This window comes from Lynx rufus, unplaced genomic scaffold (genome assembly GCF_022079265.1).
Source record: "Lynx rufus isolate CCGP_SWC_20201006 ecotype Redwood Valley unplaced genomic scaffold, mLynRuf1.p SCAF_8, whole genome shotgun sequence".
NCBI lineage: Eukaryota > Metazoa > Chordata > Mammalia > Carnivora > Felidae > Lynx > Lynx rufus.
In genome coordinates this window covers 121,207,791-121,228,182 of record NW_025814896.1, presented here as the reverse complement: position 1 = coordinate 121,228,182, position 20,392 = coordinate 121,207,791, and the positions used below count along the sequence as shown (strand labels likewise).

General features: G+C 43.3%; 3 protein-coding genes across 4 annotated transcripts in view; 1 reads left to right on the top strand and 2 right to left on the bottom strand.

Moving 5' to 3' along the window:
• Positions 1 to 579: 579 nt before the first annotated feature.
• On the bottom strand, positions 580 to 3,637 carry PTRHD1 (peptidyl-tRNA hydrolase domain containing 1). The gene is made up of 2 exons (XM_047068794.1): positions 3,386 to 3,637; positions 580 to 921 (listed from the first exon to the last, which is right to left on the bottom strand). The coding sequence occupies exons 1-2, from the start codon at positions 3,635 to 3,637 to the stop codon at positions 751 to 753; spliced, it is 423 nt and encodes a 140-aa protein (XP_046924750.1). The 3' UTR covers positions 580 to 750.
• Positions 3,562 to 20,282, top strand: CENPO (centromere protein O). The gene is made up of 8 exons (XM_047068793.1): positions 3,562 to 3,775; positions 4,014 to 4,115; positions 5,579 to 5,745; positions 11,777 to 11,894; positions 12,580 to 12,839; positions 14,833 to 15,004; positions 15,952 to 16,118; positions 17,208 to 20,282. The coding sequence occupies exons 2-7, from the start codon at positions 4,085 to 4,087 to the stop codon at positions 16,086 to 16,088; spliced, it is 885 nt and encodes a 294-aa protein (XP_046924749.1). The 5' UTR covers positions 3,562 to 3,775; positions 4,014 to 4,084; the 3' UTR covers positions 16,089 to 16,118; positions 17,208 to 20,282.
• ADCY3 (adenylate cyclase 3) overlaps positions 17,804 to 20,392 on the bottom strand; it is an 88,848-nt gene continuing 86,259 nt past the window's right edge. Inside the window, exons 20-22 of one of the 2 annotated variants that reach the window (XM_047068792.1) lie at positions 19,340 to 19,463; positions 18,552 to 18,676; positions 17,804 to 18,005 (exon numbers count right to left, since the gene is read on the bottom strand). In XM_047068792.1, the coding sequence (XP_046924748.1) occupies positions 17,823 to 18,005; positions 18,552 to 18,676; positions 19,340 to 19,463 (432 nt within the window). In that variant the 3' untranslated portion in view covers positions 17,804 to 17,822. Of the gene's footprint in view, positions 18,006 to 18,347; positions 18,677 to 19,339; positions 19,464 to 20,392 lie in introns of those variants that run through there. The other variant, XM_047068791.1, reaches the window with a different exon arrangement.

Genomic DNA, 20,392 nt, shown 5'->3' with positions numbered 1-20,392 from the left:
CTAAGAGCAAGTAGGAGTCTATACCGAACAGGGTGCTCAATGGTCCTAAACAAACCTGGTGTCAGAAAGTCTGCTGGACGGTAGCCAGGACACACAGGAGTCACCCGTGGGACACTCCGATGAACAAAATGAGAGCCTGATACCGGGTGGGAGCCCTGAAAACTACCATAGCTCTAGTACTTGACAAATTTCACCAAATACATACGTATTTGTGTGTATGCGCGCGCGTATGTGTATTTTAACACCTTTGAAACTGAAATACATCTTATGGTTAATCACGTGTCTTAACTGGCAGCATCTCTTCTTTCTTAACAACATGTAAAGTAATGGTGTATCTTGAAATTGATATTGTCCTAGATTCAATGAATATATCTAGATGTGAATAAGAAATAAAGAAAGGCAAAATTGAAAACCTGGGTGACTGGAAGAACTCTATTATTCCTAATAAAGAAGGAAGGGCGTTCCCTTGATCCCTGGATAGGAGTCTAACCAAATCTTCTATTTGAGCCATGACCCACGGACAATATTGCTGCTTACCTACTTTCCCCATCTGAACAAATCAAAAATAAGTAGAGGAAGTACTTATTAATGACAACTTTAATACGAACATGTGTTTGACCCTCCAGAAACACTCACAGCCTAAAGAGAAGAACGAGTTGCCATTGAAAGGAGTACATGATGCTCAGGGATAGATGGCATGCAGTTTCTGGATCCAGCTGATAAAGATATCAAGGCAACTGATAGCATGAGTCACTTGAACAATCGATACTTCTTCAAATACTGGTTCACTTCTTCTTTGGGGTAGGGACGGAGCGCAATGCAAGTGGCGATATTCTCTGGCTGCTCTAGCCACAGCATGTGGTCAATGTTGCTCTGTTGCAGGGTCTCAGCCAGCTCCTTCAGGGTGCTTTCATCTGCAGCCTACCAGGAGCAGAGCACAGAACACAGATTGAATGGCCCCTTTAGGAAGTGTCAGAAGGCAATGAAAAAGAAGTGTGTGGGGGGGTGGGTGGGTAGGGGGGTTTCCTCCGGACTGAAAAGTGGAGAGCAGCTCTCTCAACGAAGGAGCTGTAGAGCGTGTCTCCAGAAGCAACAGCTTTACTGCCCCACTTGCCATTCACTCTCTGTAGGACCTTAGATAAGCTGCCTGGGAGTAGGAGAGGGACAGGCTTAATATGCTTGTTTCTAAAATGGAGATTTTTCTCTTCCCTCTTGAGATGCTGTATGCGTTGTCAGTAATTATGCTCTCTAGATTTTCTACTTCTCTTCTGGCTGGTGTCCACACAGCTATCCCTAATGCTTCAGCCAGCTGTGATGTTAAGAGTGGACTATGAAAAGATTTCTAACAACACATCACCTCGAGCTCCATCCTCCCCTCCCATCGGACCCCTCCTAAACCTGGAAAGGTTTTCCTTTCGCTGGGACAGTTCCCACTTGTTAGCTCGGAGGGCAAACCATTCTCTAACATCCTTCTCAGATTGTTTCTCCGTCACCACACTGACTCCCATTAATAGGAGGTATTAAAGCTAGCACTCAAAAGGAAGATAGTGTGTTAGGGGCGCCTGGGTGGCTCAGTCAGTTGAGCATCCAACTTCAGCTCAGATCACGATCTTGTGGTTTGTGAGTTCGAGCCCTGCATAGGGCTCTGTGCTGACAGCTCAGAGCCTGGAGCCTGCTTTAGATTCTGTGTCTCCCTCTCTCTCTGCCCCTCCCCCGCTCATGGTTTTTTTTTCTCTCTCTCTCTCTCAAAAAAAAAAAAAAGATAGTGTGTTATTTGGCATAATGTATATTTTTTGCCTGTGAGGGCGGAAGCCATTAAGATAACTAGAGGTTTGTCTTATCAACTAGGAGGATGCAGGGATTGCCACTCTTTAGCTAGAGTCCTCTGGGCACAGCCATGCTGGAGGAGAACTCATGGACTCCACCCCCCCCCCCCACTCCTTCTTCAGCACCACATAGCAGCATAGGACAGTGAGTTAGAGGGAGTCCGTTGCTCTGCTACTTAGTGATGGTGCGACCTTTGAGTTTATTTATTTTGAGGGAGAAAGAAAGCATGAGTGGGGGAGGGGTAGATAGGGAGAGAGAGAATCTTAAGCACGGCAGGCTCTGTGCTAATAGCTCGGGCTCCATCTCTCTCCAATGTGAGATCATGACCTGAGCCGAAATCAAGAATTGGATGCTCAACTGACGGAGCCACCCGAGCACCTCTCATCAGGTATCTTCTATACTTAAGGGAAGTCGTCTAATCTCTGTGGGCTTCAGATCTCTCATCTGAGAAAAGGGGTAAATAAATACCTTATCTGCCTGAACGTGAGGGAGAGGGAGATGTCTGAACCAGATGATTTCTTGAGGTCCTCTTCCTATAAAAAGTCTAAATGAAAAGCTATCTGTTTCTTTTCTGTCTACTCATAGATTCTCAAGACACTTTCCCCTAGGTTACTGACTGATGTTTTACTACCCAACAGAAATCTTTCTCTTGAAGGACAATCTGCTTTGTCAGCTGGCCATTAAGGGATTACCCCATCTCCGCCCTAGGATTCTAGTTTGTTTATAGTACATTTTATAATGTAAAGTAAAAAATGTGTTTAATGTAGAAAACTAAAAAGAATAGAGAAGCATTAGAAAATAACCCAAATCTCACCACCTGCTCAATATGTGGATGTATTTCCTTAGTTTTCCCTTTCAAAATCTGGATCATTTTGTAGTTAGAATATAGTTCGGTTAGCATAACATAATGAGCACTCTTCCATGCCAACTAAATATGCTTCAAAACCCGTGATTTATACTAGCTTTATAATAGCACATTTTAAGCATAAAATTAACCAATCACTAGTGCTGGAAATTTGGTGATTTCCACATTCTTTACTATTATAAAGTGCTCCTATGAATATTCTTGATCTATACAATGCTCTTCGATGCGTCTGGTATCTGGTATCTTCCTAGGTTACGCTTCCAGAAGTAGAATTGACAAAGGGAAAAGGTAAGGGTAAGATCTGTTTGGCCACCTGCAAAACGAACCTTACCTCTATTTTACACCAGCGGTATCTGGTTATTTATGAAGCTAGGTTCAATATATGTACACATTTATTTTTCAAATAATTAGGTGTCATACCCCTCTATTAAGAGGGACGCCGATAAGAGCGGAAGGGGGCGGGAAGTCTTAATAACCCAATGTCCATTCACTCTTCACACAGGCCCCCGTCCGGCCGAAGTAAAGCTCCCGGGGCCATCGCTCAAGTCTCGGCAACCTTCCCAAACCTTACTTAGAAGACTCCTCCCCACTCACGCCACACCTACTCGACCAAGTAAGGCCTCTGCACCAAGACCACACCCACTTCCGGCCCCGACGACTTCGGCACCCCTCCCCCTCCGCCGGGTGCCTCACCTCGAGGACCACCTTGCGCATGCGCCCCAGGTCCCGAAGGTAAGCGGCCGTGTAGGGGTGGTCGCGGTGAATGTGCAAGGCCGCTGTGGCTGCGTGACAAGCCTGCGCTACCATTGCGCCTGCCGGCCAGGAGAATGGAGCCTGCGACAGATCCTTTCGTAACACCAAGTACTGGACTAGGATCTGCGGCTCTGCGCCAGAGGCCGCCATCTTCCGGGCCCACAGAAAGACCGGTCCTACTCCCCGGTGCATGCCGGGATGAGGGAGGGGCCCTGAGCGCAGCCATGTTTTTGTACGGTGGCGGCGCAAAGCACTCTGGGTCCGATTGGTTTGGTTTTGAAGGCGTGGACGGCGGGAACTCAACCTTGGCCTGGGTGAGCGAGAGAAGAGGTAAGGGGAAAAGAAGACCCGGTGACGGACGAGACCGTGGTCGGGGTGGAAGGCTGAACAGCCTCTTAAAGCCGTGTTGTGGGGCACGCGCGGGGGCAAGTAGACTGCCGGCTAGGACCGGGGAACGGGCAGGGTAGGACGGGTCAGGGAAGGGGAGTCCTAGCGGTGTCACTTGGGGTGTCTCGCGATACCCCAAGTGTGAATAGATGTGACTTTCTTGCCTTTTTTCTTTTACCAGCAAGGACATCTGGGTCCCTATTAAGGCTTGCGTGCACAACTTCGTAGGAAGGCCGGTGGGAAACCGAGGAGATGGAGTGGGCGAATGACAAGTCCAAAGGAGGTATTCAAAGGGTCGCCTTTTCCCCCTTGGTACTGCTGCCAAAGAGGACGCCTAGATCAAAACAACCCTTTCCTCCTCTAACGGATGTGTGACCCGGCCTGCTGGGAGCATTATGGTGAAAGATCCAAACACTGAAGACTGAAAAGGCACAGGCCAGCTAAGATTATTCATTGCAGATGGGAAATTATTTCAGACATTTCTAGGCTCCTGCCCCTTTTTAAACGGATAGGTTGCACTCATAATAATGCTTAGTGTTTATATATTCGGAGCTACAGTTCTAGTCACTGAGGTCTCATTCCTTTCCAGGATTTTTTTGGGTGGGGTCATTTATGCATTACACCTGTGGAGGGATCGGAGCCAAGCAGTGACTTTGGTGTTGGTTAGACTTGGGTGTGTCCTGGCCCTGCCATTAGAAATAATGTGGCCTTGGGCAAGTTATTTTGCCATCCTCTGCTCTCATTTCATCTGGAAAATGGAGGCAAGTAGTAGCCTTATGGTGATGGTTGTGGAAAGAAAATAAGAACTGAATTATCTTCATGCTTTATTTTTTTTTAAGCTTATTTATTTTGAGAGAGAGAGCACGCGCGCGCACGAGCATGAGGAGGAGACAAACGAAGAGGGGAGAGAGAGAGAGAGAGAGTTCCAAGCAGATTTCACATGGTCAGCACAGAGCCTGACCCAAGGCTTGATCCCACCCTTTAGATCATGACCTGAACTGATATCAAGAGTCGGACACGTAACCGACTCAGCTACCCAGGGGCCCCTTCATGCTTTAATTCTTTACATAATGTGCAAGTAAAACATCTAGCACAGGGTCTTAATGTGTAGGAAATGTGCAGCAGATGCTTTATTGTTAGACTTGATTGGCATTATGAAACTGTGATGGTCCTTAATCTCTTGGGAACTGATATTTGCCTTTGAATTTCTGTCCAACTGTGAACTTGTTTTCCTGTCTAAATCCCAGTAATATTGGTAGACAGTTCCCTTTAGTGTCCTTTTAGTCCTGTGTGAATAATACTTCTCAGAGCTTCAGAACACTTAAGACTCTCTGGATGTCTGAATCCAAAGAGTTATGCATTAGCACTTTGGGGAAACATGCATAAAAGCCAATGTAAAAATCTACATTTTTAATAACAGTGTCTGAGAGGGTCAGTGAATTTGGTGACCCTGTTTTCCCCAGTCCTTATCAGAGATAACTGACATGAGTTATATTCAGATTATGCTCACGTTGGACTGTCCGGGTCAGGAACTGCTTGTACATTAGTGCTCAACCTATAAGGCTGCTCATTCTTGATTCTTGTTGTCAGGTCCTCTGGTTTTATAAATCGTGGCCAATGTCTAACATTTTAGCTGGTCAAAGTTCTAAGAAGGGAGTTAACCCTCTGTTCATCCCTGAACTTCTTCCTGTGGCCAGAGTCAGAAATCCCTGGATGCTTGTGAAATTGCCTTTTTACTTTCCTCAGGTGTTTTAGCTCACTTGGAAAGACTAGAGACTCAAATGAGCAGATCCTGTAAAAACTTAGAAGATCCGCCGAGAGAGACAGCAGAGAGCGATCTTGGGACCAAGATTCATAAACTGAGGTGTCTGCGTGATAAGCTCAGGGCTGAAGTGAAACAGCGTCAAGCCAGAGTGAGTACAGGGGCCATGTTAGCAAGCTTTGCTGGAGCATAAAGAATAAGCATGATCTGGGAATTAACAAATTTGTATAATGGGTTTTACCTGTGATCTTACTGGATTGATTTCAGTCCTTGACCTCTCAAATGATCAGTTCTGTAGAGTCAGCTAATATCAATGTCAACCAATAATTGTTAGGCGTTACTGATAGGCCAGGCAAGTTCTTCATAATAGCCTCTTAACCTGCACTTGTAGACAGGAGCTTGTTACTTCAGTCTCAGCCTGATGGGTCATTGGTATTTTTGTCATTACCTCCATCTTTCCCTTACAGACTTGAAACCTCACAGTGAACTTTGACGCTTCCTTCTCTTCAGTTTTCTCTCTTGGCCAGGATAGGTCAGCAAGACCTGCCAAATTTTCCTTTAGGTTGTCTTTGTGCTTCCAAAGTATTATCCACATATGTTGTAAATATTTACCAGGGGATTGGGATGCCGGGATTATTGGAGTAGTCTGCTTGGTGTTTTCTCTTCGTGTATATCTACTTCTCCAATAACTCTTACACAGCCAGGAAAATGCTTCATAAGACCCTACATTGAATTTTATATAAATGTAAAAAGTCTAAACTTATGTCTGACTTGTTTTTTTTGAATGTTGTCTGTGAGATTTATCCATACTGGTGCACATAGTGGTCATTCTTTTTTATTGCTGTGTAGTAATTTCATTTTATGAATATTCCACAATTTATTTACTTAATTGTATTGGCGACATTTGGGTTATTTTATTTCACTTCAGGGCTGTGAAACATTCTTGTTCCTGTCTTTTGATGTAAAAATACGTACTTTTCTATCAGGCGTGTATACTTTGTAGAATTGCTAGGTCATATTTGTCCTTAGTAAATACTGCCAAACAGTTTTTGGAAGTGATTCCACCAATTTTACATTCCCAGCACCTGTGTAAAAGATTTCCATCATTTTGCATATTTACCAGTAGTTGATATTGTCAGTTTAAAAAATTTGTCACTCTGCTGAGTGTCACAGTATCTCATGGCAGAGTAATTTGCAATTGCCTGATAACTAATGCTGTTAAGTACCTGTATTGGATACTTGAAAGTCTTCTGTTGTGAAATAGGCTTTTTGAGGCTTCTGCAAAAATTTTATTGCGTTGTGTATCTCTTACTGAATTGTAGAATTGTTTACATATTTTGGATATGAATTCTTTAGTATATGTATTACGAATCTTCTCTTAGACTGTGGCTTGCCTTTTCACTCTAATGGTGTCTTGTGATGAAAACAAAGTCTTCATTTTAATGAAGGTTGATTTAGGAGTCTAATTTTATACTTACTGCTCTTGTTTCCTTTTAATAAATCTTTGCCTAACTTGAGATGGTGAAGATGTTCTGTGGTATTTTCTAAAAACTCTATTGTACTTTTTACTTTCAGAACTACAGTCTGTCTGGAATTGATTTTTGTGTATGGGATGAAGTAGAGGTCATACCACTACTTTTGTTTTTCCATGTGAATATCCAGTGCATTTGCTACCACTTTTTGATGTCCATTCTTTTCCCGTTGTGTTGTAATGGATCTTTGGGTCCACTGTGGGCCTGTTCTGTTCCATGTGGGTACAAGAGATTTATTTACTGTAAGTTTGGATACCTGTCATATATGTCGTCATCTTCAGAATAATCTCGGCTATTCTTGGCCCCTTGAATTTTACATAAATTTGGGAATCAGCTGTCAATTTCCAAAAAACCTATAGTTTTGATTGGGATTGCATTGAATCTATACACCAATTTGGAGAGAATTGAAATATTTTCAATATTGCATTTTCCAGTCAGTGTACATGATGTATCTTTCCATTAATTTAGTTCTTTAATTTCTCTTAGTAATGTGTGCAGTTTTATGTGTAGAGATCTTTATTTTTTTTATTATTTTTTTAATGTTTATTTATTTTTGAGAGAGACAGAGTGCAAGCAGGGGAGGGGTAGAGAGAGAAGGAGACACAGAATCTGAAGCAGGCTCCAGGCCCTGAGCTGTCGGCACAGAGCCTGATGTGGGGCTCAGACTCACCAACTGTGAGATCATGCATGACCTGAGCCAAAGTCGGACGCTTAACCGACTGAGCCACCCATGTGTAGAGGTCTTAAACATCGTTCAGTATATTTATCTTTATGTATTTGATTTTTCCTGATGTTAACGTATATGGCAGGGGTCCACAGACTTTCTGTATAAGGCCAGATAGTCATTATTTTAGGCTTTGTGAGCCACCTGGTCTCTATGCCAGCTATTCAGCTCTGCTGTTGTACTGTGAAGTAGCCATAGACAATAAGTACGTGCGTGGGTGTGTTCCAGTCAAACCTTATTTACAAAAATAAGTGTCAAGATAGGTTTGACCCACAAGTCCTATTTTAATAGCCCCTGATGTATTATCTTTTAGAAATTTTATTTTCATATTATGTAGAAATATATTTGATTTTTATATATTGACTTTATGACAACTTTGCTAAATCTGCATTAATTCTATTTATCTCTCTATTCTTTTGGGATTTCTACATCTGGAATCATATCATATGCAAACACTAACAGTTTTACTTCTTTCCAATCCTTGTAATTTGTTTTCCTTGCCTTATTCTACTAGCTAAGTTGTTTCCTATATTGTTGAGTGGAAATAATCTTAGGGTCAACCTGTTTGCTCTAAATTTTGTATACATACTCTTATCAGATTAAGGAAATGGTCTTCTATGTCTAGCTTGCTCATTTAATTGTGATCAAGTATTGAATTTTATCAAATGTTTTTACTGCATACATTAAGGTGGTTGTATGGCTTTTCTTTTATTAATGTGGTGATACCTATTGATTGGTATTTGAATGATAATGGCTTACATTTTTAGAATAAACCTAAGTTGGTTTGATGTATTACCTTTCTATATAATGTTGAATTCTATTTGCTAATATTTGCTAATAGGACTTTTACATCTAAATTCTTGAGATTGTCTTGTGCTTTTTTTTTTTTTTTTTAATGTCCTTTTCGGGTTTTGGCATCAAATTTAACTGGGTCTTATAAAGAGAGTTGATATATTTTCCTCTTTTTCTGTTCATTGGAAAAGTTTATATAAAATTGGTGTGGTTTTTCCTTAAATATTTGTAAAGAACTACCTGGTAAAACTTTGGGCCTCCTCTGTGGGAAGGTTTTAAGTTTCTGATTCAATTTCTTTGATTAATATAAAGCTTTTGTATTTCCTGTTTCCCTTTGGGTCATCTTTGGTAAATTGCATTTCATTTAAAGTTGTTTGAACCTTCTTGTTTTTGTTTTTATTTTTGTTTCTGTTTTGTTTTATTTTTGTTTTTTTAATTTTTTAATTTTTATTAATAATTTATTTTTTAATTTACATCCAAGTTAGCATATGGTGCAACAATGATTTCAGGAGTAGATTCCTCAGTGCCCCTTACCCATTTAGCCCATCCCACCCTCCCACAACCCCTCCAGCAACCCTCTGTTTGTTCTCTATATTTAAGAGTCTCTTATGTTTTGTCCCCCTCCCTGTTTGTTTGTTTTTTTTAATTTTTAATGTTTATTTGAGAGAGAGAGAGAGAGAGGCAGAATGTGAGTGGGGGAGGGGCAGAGAGAGGGAGACACAGAATCCGAAGCGGGCTCTGGGCTGTCAGCACAGAGCCTGATGTGGGGCTTGAACTCACGAACTGTGAGATCATGACCTGAGCCGAAGTTGGACACTTAACTGACTGAGCCATCCCGGCACCCTCCCCTCCCCTGTTTTTATATTATTTTTGCTTCCCTTCTCTTATGTGCATCTGTTTTGTATCTTAAAGTCCTCATATGAGTGAAGTCATGTGATATTTGTCTTTCTCCGACTGACTGATTTCACTTAGCATAACACCCTCTAGTTCTATCCATGTAGTTGCAAATGGCAAGATTTCATTTTTTTTGATTGCCAGGTAATACTCCATTGTATATATATACCACATTTTCTTTATCCATTCATCCGTCCTTGGACATTTGGCTCTTTCCATACTTTGGCTATCGTCGATAGTGCTGCTATAAACATTGGGGTGCATGCGCCCCTTCGAAACAGCACACCTGTATCCCTTGGGTAAATACCTAGTAGTGCAATTGCTGGGTCGTAGGGTAGTTCTATTTTTAGTTTTTTTGAGGAACCTACATACTGTTTTCCAGAGTGACTGCACCAGTTTGCATTCTCACCAGCAGTGCAAAAGAGATCCTCTTTCTTCACATCCACACCAACATCTGTTGTTGCCTTTGTTGTTAATGTTAGCCATTCTGACAGGTGGTATCTCATTGTGGTTTTGATTTGTATTTCCCTGATGATGAGTGATGTTGAGCGTTTTTTCCTGTGTGGGTTGGCCATCTGGATGTCTTCTTTGGAGAAGTGTCTATTCATGTTTGCCCGTCTTCACTGGATTATTTTTTGGGTGTTGAGTTTGGTAAGTTCTTTATAGATTTTGGATACTCTTATCTGATATGTCATTTGCAAATATCTTCTCCCATTCCATCAGTTACCTCTTAGTTTTGCTGATTATTTCCTTTGCTGTGCAGAAGCTTTTTATTTTGATGAGGTCCTGATCAGTTTTGCTTTTGTTTCCCTTGCCTTTGGAGATAATGTTGAGGAAGAAGTTGCTGCAGCCAAGATGAAAGAGGTTTTTGCCTGCTTTCTCCTCGAGGATTTTGATGGCTTCCTGTCTTACATTGAGGTCTTTCATCCATTTTGAGTTTATTTTTGTGTCTGGTATAAGAAAGTGGTCCAGGTTCATTCTTCTGCATGTCGCTGTCCAGTTTTCCCAGCACCATTTGCTGAAGAGACTGCCTTTATTCCATTGAATCTTCTTTCTTGCTTTGTCAAAGATTAGTTAGCCATACGTCTGTGGGTCCATTTCTGGGTTCTCTATTCTGTTCCATTGATCTGAGTGTCTGTTTTTGTGCCATAAAGTTGTTTGAAGCTTCTTAAACAACTATCTTGTGAATAGGATTGATCAGTAGCATTGTCTCAGTTTTTAATCTGATTGGTAATTTGTGATCACTCTTCTCTTTTTCTCTCCTTGATCAGTCTTGTTATCAGTTTTGTATCAGTTTTATTAAAGAACCAACTTTTGGCATTATTGATTTTTCTCTTTTACACATTTGTGTTGCATTTTCATTGATATTTTCTCATAATTCACTATACCCTTCCTTCTATTCTTTAGATTTAAGTTGCTTTTTAGTTTCCTGAGATGAATACTTACTGATGTTTTTTTTTTTTTTTAGTCTTTCTTTTCCCCTTTTTGTTTGTGAGGTTATAAATTTTTCACTAAGCACAGTGTCTTGGTCACATATGGGCTGTTGGAACAAAAATACCATAAACTGGGTGACCTATCAACAACACACGTTTCTCACAGTTCTAGAGCCTGGGAAGTCCAAGATTATGGACCCGGCAGATTCAATGTCTGATGAGGACCTACTTCCTCATTGATGGTAGTCTTCTCACTGTAGTTGAAGTGCTAGAAGTGTAGTTTACATGCTGGAAGGGGTGAGCTAGCTCTCTGGGGTCTCTTACAAGGGCACTAATCTCATTCATGAAGGCTCCAATATTGTGACCTAATCACCAGCCAGAGGCCCTGCCTCCAAATACCATCACATTGGGCATTAGGTTTCAGCATATGAATTTTGAGGGATACAAACATTCAGTGCCTGTCACGTGGCTTTAACTATATCCCGCAAGCTGTGGTATGTCATGTTTTCATTGCTTTGCTACCCTGTGCTTACCCTAGACTTGCTTTACACCCTTTTCTTTTTCTTCTCACAATATTCTCCATTCCTATCAAAGTCCTGATTCTTCTTTGGGCCGGCACAGTTGCTACTCTGATTTCTAGCACAGTGACCCACAAAATTTTTCCTTTCTTGTGAATTCATAGCACTAATGGGTCACTGTAGCATAATACACTTATTACATAATAAAAAATACTCTGCATTTATGTGAGGGCAAGGACCCTGTGCTATGCCCCTTTGCACCCAGTTTGATTTGCTGCATATTTTGCAGATTAAAGCATCTACTGCCAATGCAGAACCCGACCAAACATTGGAGATCAGCGAGCAAGAAGCTGTGGGAGGAAAAGAGGAAAATATGAAAGCCATTTTGCAGGCATATCGTTTTACAGGTATAATTTATTTTCTGACCTGCTTCAGTCTGAGTCTCTTGTCTCTAGTGCATTGGTTTGCTAGATATATTATTAGTCCTGGACTTATTTCATGAGCATGGATTTTGCCTTCTTCAACCTATACACACAAAGTTGGCATACTGTTTGTGGGCATCTTCACCTACAAAATCGGCCACTTTTTGCAGAAGATTGGTTGGTGGCCAGCTTAGATTATTTATTTTAGCTCTAGTGTGTGTTGGATCCTGTGGTAGAACTGCCTTTGCTGCTGACTGGCTTGATATCACTGGTCAAGTTGTTTCAACCTAGTAAGTCTCTGTTTTCCTACTATAATGGGGATTTATCCTGCACATTGTCTATGGCATAAGAGGATTGTGGAAGGAACTGCACTATCATACATTATTTGACACTCAGAAAAAGGAGTAACATGAAAATTTCCAAATCTCTTCTTCCATAATTTGATATAAGGATGTTTTATCTTTTCCACCATCTTCCATGGTTTTAACAACTCAAATCTGAAGTGAGGCAGCGTCAGAATAAAGAGTCTATTATGTTCATTCAACAAACATTTGATTGTTCATTCAACAAACATATTGTGTGTATGAGGCAGTGCTGAAGTGATTGCACAGCCGAGAAAGAAACTACCTTTGCTGACATGTGTTGACAGGTATCAACTTGTTTGCTTCAGGGCTCAGTGGGAAACGGACCAGCCGAGGGGTCTGTGTCTGCATCAGCACTGCTTTTGAGGGAAATTTGCTGGATTCCTATTTTGTCGACCTTGTCATACAGAAGCCACTTCGGATACATCACCATTCAGTTCCAGTCTTCATTCCCCTAGAGGAGATATCTGCAAAATACTTACAGACTAATATTCAGCACTTCCTGTTCTGTCTCTGCGAATACCTAAATGCTTACGCTGGGAGGAAGTACCAGGCAGATCAACTTCAGGTATCTGTCTGGGATCTTATATAGGATTTTATTAGCCCAGAATAGGCTCAAAAGGTGAAAAAAGGTGCGGGGCAAGTTATTTTTTATACTTTACCTTATTTTTATTTTTTTTATTTTAGAGAGAATGCTCAAGTAGAGGATTGGGCAGAGGGAGAGAGAGAAAGAATATCTTAAGCAAGCTCCACACTCAGCACAGAGCCCATGTGGGTCTCTATCCCATGACCCTGGGATCATGACCTACTGAGCCACCCAGGCACTCCTCTTTTGTATTTAAAATGCTTTATAATTCTGAGCCAGAAGTTTGACCATTGTCCTTCTGATGCGTGTTTCTTATTTATATACAAGTTATTTTCCACCTTCTTCCCCTTTTGAAATTCTGGATGCTGTTGAAGCATGGAGGCTGGTTAAGGGATTTTTCCCTCCCGAATGGTAGTCGTCAAGCTTTTATACTTGACCCTTTCTTCCCTTCACAAAGTACAGTCATACCTCATTTTATTGTACCTCTCTTTATTGCACTGTGCAGATATTGTGTTTTTCTACAGATTGAAGGTTTGTGGCAACCTTGTGTTAAGCAAGCCTATTTGTGCCATTTCTCCAACAGCATTTGCTCATTTTGTGTCTCTGTGTCACATTTTGTTAATTCTCTCAATACTTCAAACTTCTTCATTATTTGTTATGGTGATCTGATCAGTGATTACGATTCACTAAATGTTCAGATGATGGTTAGCATTTTTTATTTATTTTTTTATTTTTATTTATTTATTTATTTTTCAACGTTTATTTATTTTTGGGACAGAGAGAGACAGAGCATGAACGGGGGAGGGGCAGACAGAGAGGGAGACACAGAATCGGAAACAGGCTCCAGGCTCTGAGCCATCAGCCCAGAGCCTGATGCGGGGCTCGAACTCCCAGACTGCGAGATCGTGACCTGGCTGAAGTTGGATGCTTAACCGACTGCGCCACCCAGGCGCCCCAACATTTTTTTAGTAATAAAGTGTTTTTTAATTAAGATCTGCATATTGGCAGGGGGGTGCCTGGGTGGCTCAGCTGGTTAAGCGACCGACTCTTGATCTCAGCTCAGGTCATGATCTCACAGTTTGTGAGATCAAGGCCCATGTTGGGCTCTGTACTGATAGTGTGGAGCTTGCTTAGGATTCTCTCTGCCCCTCCCTCTCTCTCAATTTTTCTCTCAAAATAGATAAATTTAAAAAGATATGTACATTGGTTTTTTAGACATGATGCTATTGTGTACTTAATAGGCTACAGTATGGTATAAACATAACTGTCCTGGGAAACCAAACAATTCATTTGACTTGCTTCATTGCAGCAGTCTGGAACTGAACCCACAGTATCTCTGAGGAATGCCTATACAGTTTCTGTACTGTTAATTCAGCAGGGATTTATAGAGTACTTACTCTGTACCAAGTGTCTTGCTGAATCTTAGGTATAGTTGCAAAGCAGAGTAATACATAGAGGAATACTATACATCTTTGCCTGAACTCTGGCCTACCTTCTTGGGGTTGCATTGGAGCTAGGGTTGGGTGAGAAAAAAAGTGCTTTTAAGTAGACAGGAAATGAATACAGATAAGGAATATATGACTTTTAGAAGCTGTGTTCCACCCATGCATTTAGAATGACTCTGAAGCTCTTAGTTGTCAAACTTACACTGATAACGTGGACACAGACACAAAGCATCTTAGCCAACTGTATGAAGACAATGAAATTCTTGGCAGAAATTGTATCTCCCTTACGCCCCCAACCCCCAGCCGTTTATTTAGTGTTTTCTGCAGGTCTTTCTAGGATGCCACTAACTCTTCACATCTTTATCATTAGTCCTTTTTACAGGCTTTTCTCTTTTGTTTAGTTCTCTGAAATTTGATTAATGGGCCCTATATTTGTAGACATGTTTGTTTGAAGTGTCACAACCACTCACTGCCTTTGGAACTGTAGTCATCATACATTGTGTCTCTCTTCTGACCCCCACACCCCTTAGAGAGACTTTGCAGCCTTTCTGGCTGGGCCCTTGCAGAGAAACTCGCTGTGCAACTTGCTGTCGTTTACTTACAAAGTGGAGCCACAGGGTCGGTCGTTCCCATTTTGTGCTAGACTGCTGTATAAGGACCTCACGACAACCCTTCCAACTGACGTCACCGTTACGTACCAAGGTGAGAGGAAGGATGCCTCAGTGAAGAGATTACAATGTGCTCAACGTTACTCAGGTTGAATGAGACGGTAAAATGGGTAGATTACATCAGTTGGACCTTTGGAGACCCGTTCTTCTGTTAATCTACCAGAAATTTACTCAGTAAAATACAAAGAATATTTTTCTTTTTTTTAAATATATTTTTTAATGTGTATTTTTGAGAGAGAGAGATATTGAGAGTGAGTGATCTGAAGCAGGCTCTGTGCTGACAGCAGAGAGCCTGATGGGGGGATTGAACTCAGGAACTGGAAGATCATGACCTGAGTGGAAGTCAGACGCTTAACTGACCGAGCCACCCAGGTGTCCCAAATGTTTTCCTTCTTTCTACCAGTTTTTCTCTCCTTTTTGTGGGTAGTAGACATAATTTACCCTTGTTCCCTCTCCTTTGTTCCATCCAAGTCTGCTAATGCTCCTCCAGTTTAAGATTTGTTTTCTTTGGAGACCCCTCCTGAAGAGAGACAGCTCATGAGGCTGTCAGAGGGTCACTTGTGATGAAGAGAGCCAAAAGACTCATTTCACTAAGAAGCCAAGTAGACAAGTGTATATATATGTCGCTCTCTAGAGACCCTTCTCTGGATGGGAATTTTTTAGGGCTGGCTGAGAGAGCTTTATGATACAGTTTTATAGTTAAATATACCATCATAATGTGACATGGGCAATAATGAAAAATAGGATGAAATATTTTTAGGAGGTGGAAAATTTGAAGCTGCCGCAGATTTCACACCATAGATTTTAGGCTTCCTTCTGGGCAGGGTCTGTTCGGGTCTCAAAACTTCATTGGTCCAATAAAAGGCAGCCTCTTTCCTCCAGACCAAAAAAAAAAAAAAAGTTACGTGGGTCCAGAACACCAGTGATCCAGGTTCAGGTTCCCCCAGTTGCACTAAATGAGATTGATTTAATCTATTTTAGGGACAGACGCCTCATCCACTTCATGGGAAGAACAGCGAGCATCCCATGAAAATCTGTTTTTTACGAAGCCCCTGCATCAAGTGTTTACTTCGTTTGCAAGAAACGGAGAAAGGTTGGATATGAGCCTGGTCTCCTAGAATATTATTTTCACTGGGAACATGTCAAAAGTGAGTAAAGTAATACTGTGCACAGTCCCAGGTGTGGTCCTGGGAACTGAAAACTATTGAAAGACTCAGAGCCCTTGCCTAGGGACCATCCTTGTAATGAGAACATTCATCTCATCATGATGGTAAGGGGCAAGTTTGGACGATTGAGGTATTGATTTAATCATATATTTTAGCTGAAAATCAGAATGTGTGTGGGGCAGAAGGCATTTTGTGAAAGAGGGAGTATGTACCATTCAACTGAAGAGTAGCTTTTATGAAAGCTTTAATTCTGCCTCGTTTTCCTGAGTCTTTTGAAAATAAAGTTTTTACAACATTCTGGGTTCCTGAATGACAGTTAAGGAAAACGTGTTTGATCCTTAGATTGAAGCAGTGTATTCTAGGCCCATTTCATAAAGAATATGGTGTGAGAACATACTGTGGATAATCAGGGCTCTATGTGGCAAATGCTTTGTTTTCTAAAACACGTCAGTTGAATGTGTTAGGTCAGCTATAAAAAAGCACGATCAGAAGTCTGCTCAAACTCAGCGGTTACAAAGGGAAGCAGACCTCCCTCATCTGTCTTCTGCAAGCTCTCCCATGCTGCACAGGCCTGATAGGAGTCCTGACCCCCCTTCCTGCCCCAGAGCTGCAGCCAGGTCTCTACCGTGGTCACTCTTTGGACCCGATGACCAGGAAGTAACCTATGTGTGTGGGAGCACAGGGGACTCGTAGAGCCAGCTTGGCCCACCATTAGAAGGAAGCAGCTTGAGAGTAAGAGAGATGTCTTAGTTCAGGCTCTTGCCTTCTAGGCATGTGGTAAGGATGAGTGGTGTGAGTTAGCAAAGCACTTAGCGCTTTTCAGATGATTGGTATTAACAGGATTTTCACAGTGATCACATCCAAGTTGAATAAAGCTTTTAATAAAACAGTCTTCTTTATCAATACCTGTAAATTCTCTTTTAAAGCAGTAGCAAAGGCGACTGTAGCAAGAGCTCAAGAGGCAAGGCAATATTGGAAAGTGTTTAACAGAAAGTTAAAAATATAAATGTAGAAGATCTGTTTATATATTTTTCTCTCAGAAATAAATTCCCTTTCCCTCCCTCCCACCAGGTAAAAGGAAATATTGCACTTTCTGCTGTCATGACTAAGGTGGCAGGGGTTCCAGAAGAACCTTTCAAGATTATCAGGAACATCAGCATGAGGGCCGGTTCACCTAGCCCGGACCATATGGAGACCAGCAGCTCTCCAGCCTGAAAGAGGCCTTCCACGTGTGCGCCAGGGAGAGCAGCTGGCCGCTCGGTTGTCGAGTCCTGCCAGGTCCTCGTCTGAAGCACAGCTCTCCCACCTGTGCTCCCAGCCCCGCAGCAAAGGCAGCTCTGTCCCACCTCGGATACGTTCCCGCTCACAGTGGCTGTGGCCTCTCTGGGGGAAGGAGGGCTGGTCAGACCCGGGCTCTGGAAGGATTGTTCCAGTACTATGCCTAAGACCCCTACTCTCTGAGGAAGCTACAGGCACGCTGAGGAATAGTATGGCCACCCTCAGAGCTCACGTATCCATGAACAAATGAAGGCTTGAGATTTTTAAACCTAAAGTCTATGTGAGTGTGCACTTCCAACAGTTTGGGCAGGTTGGGGCTTGGTCATTTGTCCTTTCCCAAGGCCTTTCTTTGATTCCAAAAAACAGACTCTCCCCTCCCATTTGGACTGTTGTGGGGCTCGCGGCCATTCAGGAGTTGTCCACCACCTGGTGGGGCAGGGTGACCGAGGAGCCGTTAGGGAAGACAGCTGGCTTCTCCCGCCCCTTCAAGAAAAAGGTTAGCAGCTCCCCCTTCCCTTTCACAAAGATGGGCCCTCGCCTCACAAAGCGGAAGCCGTACTCCCGAAGGATGGCTTGTGTTTCTTCCACCACCTGTGGAGGGAGAACATAGCGTGAGCTCAGCTGCCCAGAGGGTGTCCACATGTGGCCCACAGGCCCCAATCAGCCTGCCTGGAGTGTTGCTCTCCAGAACTGTTGGGCTAAGCCCCTTATCTGCATGCCAACAGGCACAGAGTGGACAGTGGCAGGATGCGGGGTTGCCTAGGGCCTTTCCCTCTCCCAGTGACCGTGCTCCCTGTCCCCAGAATCACTCTGTTTTGTCTCTTCTCCCCACTCTGGTGCTTTCTTGCCATGGGGGTGGCTTCCGGGTATTGGCTGTTGGCACAAGATGTAGTTCATTCCAAGAGGCAGGACAGCCTTACCAGAAACTTAAATCTAAATTTTGGAAATGGGGTCGAAGTATTTCCTCCCTTCTCCTGAGGCATCCCTTTCCACCCTTGCCTTTAATCTTCCAAAAACACCAACTTGATAACCTGGGCCAACAGAAAGGAGGCAGTAGCATGTGGCAAAGCACCCCCTATTCTGACTTTGTGCCCGGTCCCTGGGTCTGAGCACATGCTCGGCTCTCGCTGGACATACCTGAATGTTACCCATGACCCCTGTGGACTCCATCCTGCTGGCTACGTTGACCGTATTGCCCCAGATGTCATAATGTGGTTTCCGGGCTCCAATGACCCCAGCCAGTACCCCTCCTTTGTTCATGCCTGGTGTAGAAGCATAAAATTAAGCACAGCCACATGTCACATTTTGTCATCATCCCATCTCAGAAGCCATCAACTCCTCCCCCAGAGAAGTTGCCACCCGACCCCAACCACAGAGCTCCTAAATCTGTAACATTACTCCTGAAGCTTGTCTCTAAGCCACCAGAGGGCAGGCATGTCTCCTGTTTATCCTGTCCTTGGCAAATGTCAGCTGTCCCCAATATGCTAACTAATGTATGCAGTGTGGAAGTTGACAGTTGCAACACATATCTGGTACTTCCAAGTGTCTTGTGACCTCACCCAGGAGTGAGGACCCCACCCCTACCCCCAATAAGGGCAGCAGGTGACATTAACTCCTAACAGGCTGGACAGAGGCAGCAAAGGCCTGGGCAGGCACACAGGACTGCTTGGGGAAATATCCTGACTTCCCAGCCGGACTCCTAAGGCATGCTTTTCACGGTCAACAGTACAGGACAGACAGCTAACCATCATTTTGTCAGATGTGTGGTCTGAACATCTGGAAGAGATCCCTGAGGTCCCAAAGCTGTGACCATGTGGCCTTCCTCGACCTAAATGCCTCAGGGCTAAGTCCTCTTCCCTCCTGATGTGCTGAGTCCCTTGTGTCAGAGGAATACATCGAGGAGCAGACAAGCCTGAAGCCCTTACCTATGCGCAGCATGAAGTTGTTGAAGGACTGGTTGTTGATGTTGGTGAGTGTGTCCTTCATGGCCAGAGCGAAGTCAGCCAGGTCAGCCAGGTGCTGCCAGCGCTCCCGGTCAGACTTTTCCTCCTGCGCCAAGGAGCGGCCGTGAGGGCAGCAGGAGCCAGCGTGGGCACCTTCCTCTCCTTCACGGTATTATTGAGGTGAGTTCCCACAGCTACGTGTTAAAGGCCTTATTCTCCACTTCCTCCCACAGACAAGTCCATGACCTCTGCCTCTGTGTGTCACTGACGCTTCACCTGGGTCCCTTTGGATCCAGGGCAAAGCCCAGGTGGTGGTGGGGAAGACACGTCCTGTCAAGTCACTTCCTGTCTGCCATGTAGCAGATCAGTCCTGCCTCATCACCACCTTGCCCGAACCTGGTCTTATAATTTTGAGATAGCTGTCCTCACTTTGATTCCTGAGCTAGATTATAAGCACTGGAAGGTCATGAACCATCTTAGATGCATTTCTTTAGCCTCATCCATAGAATGGAGACAGTAGCAACACTTACATAGTATAGGACAGTTGTAAGACAAAACAGGATGATAACAGTGTAGGAAGAGCTCTTGGGACCAGGGCCCCCACAGCTCCTCTCCTCCCCTGGAACGAGCTAGCTAAATGGCTAGGTCCACAGGTCTGATTCAACAAGAGGACAGGCCGACGCCAGCCGGTGAGCTCTGAAGACCCCTCTTCTAATAAAACTGCTTCCGATCTGGATGTCGTCATTGTTACATAATTGTGTGGATGGTTTCTACTCCCTGGTTCTTTCCAAAGTATAGAACACGAAGGGAGCATGGCCACAGTTGAAGCAGCTTACACCCGGGCTAAGCTGTGCAGCAATGGAGGGGTTGTGTGTCCTATTTCTCTGCTCATTAAACTTTGCCAATAAACCTGATTTTAAATTTGCATTGCATGGTGCTGGCGGTGCGTGTGTCCCTTTGGCACAACCGGTACCCGGGAACGTCAGCTACCCTCGTAACTTCCCGTTTCACATGTGCTGGGTGCGGGCCACTGCT

Bases quoted from the DNA above. Each gene is read 5' to 3' on its own strand.
- PTRHD1 (XM_047068794.1), bottom strand. From the start codon at position 3,637: ATGCACCGGGGAGTAGGACCGGTCTTTCTGTGGGCCCGGAAGATGGCG. The intron at 922-3,385 runs GTGAGGCACCCG...TGCTCCTGGTAG, and splicing joins TGCGCAAGGTGGTCCTCGAG to GCTGCAGATGAAAGCACCCT.
- CENPO (XM_047068793.1), top strand. From the start codon at position 4,085: ATGGAGTGGGCGAATGACAAGTCCAAAGGAG. The intron at 12,840-14,832 runs GTATCTGTCTGG...CACACCCCTTAG, and splicing joins ACCAGGCAGATCAACTTCAG to AGAGACTTTGCAGCCTTTCT. The intron at 15,005-15,951 runs GTGAGAGGAAGG...AATCTATTTTAG, and splicing joins CGTCACCGTTACGTACCAAG to GGACAGACGCCTCATCCACT.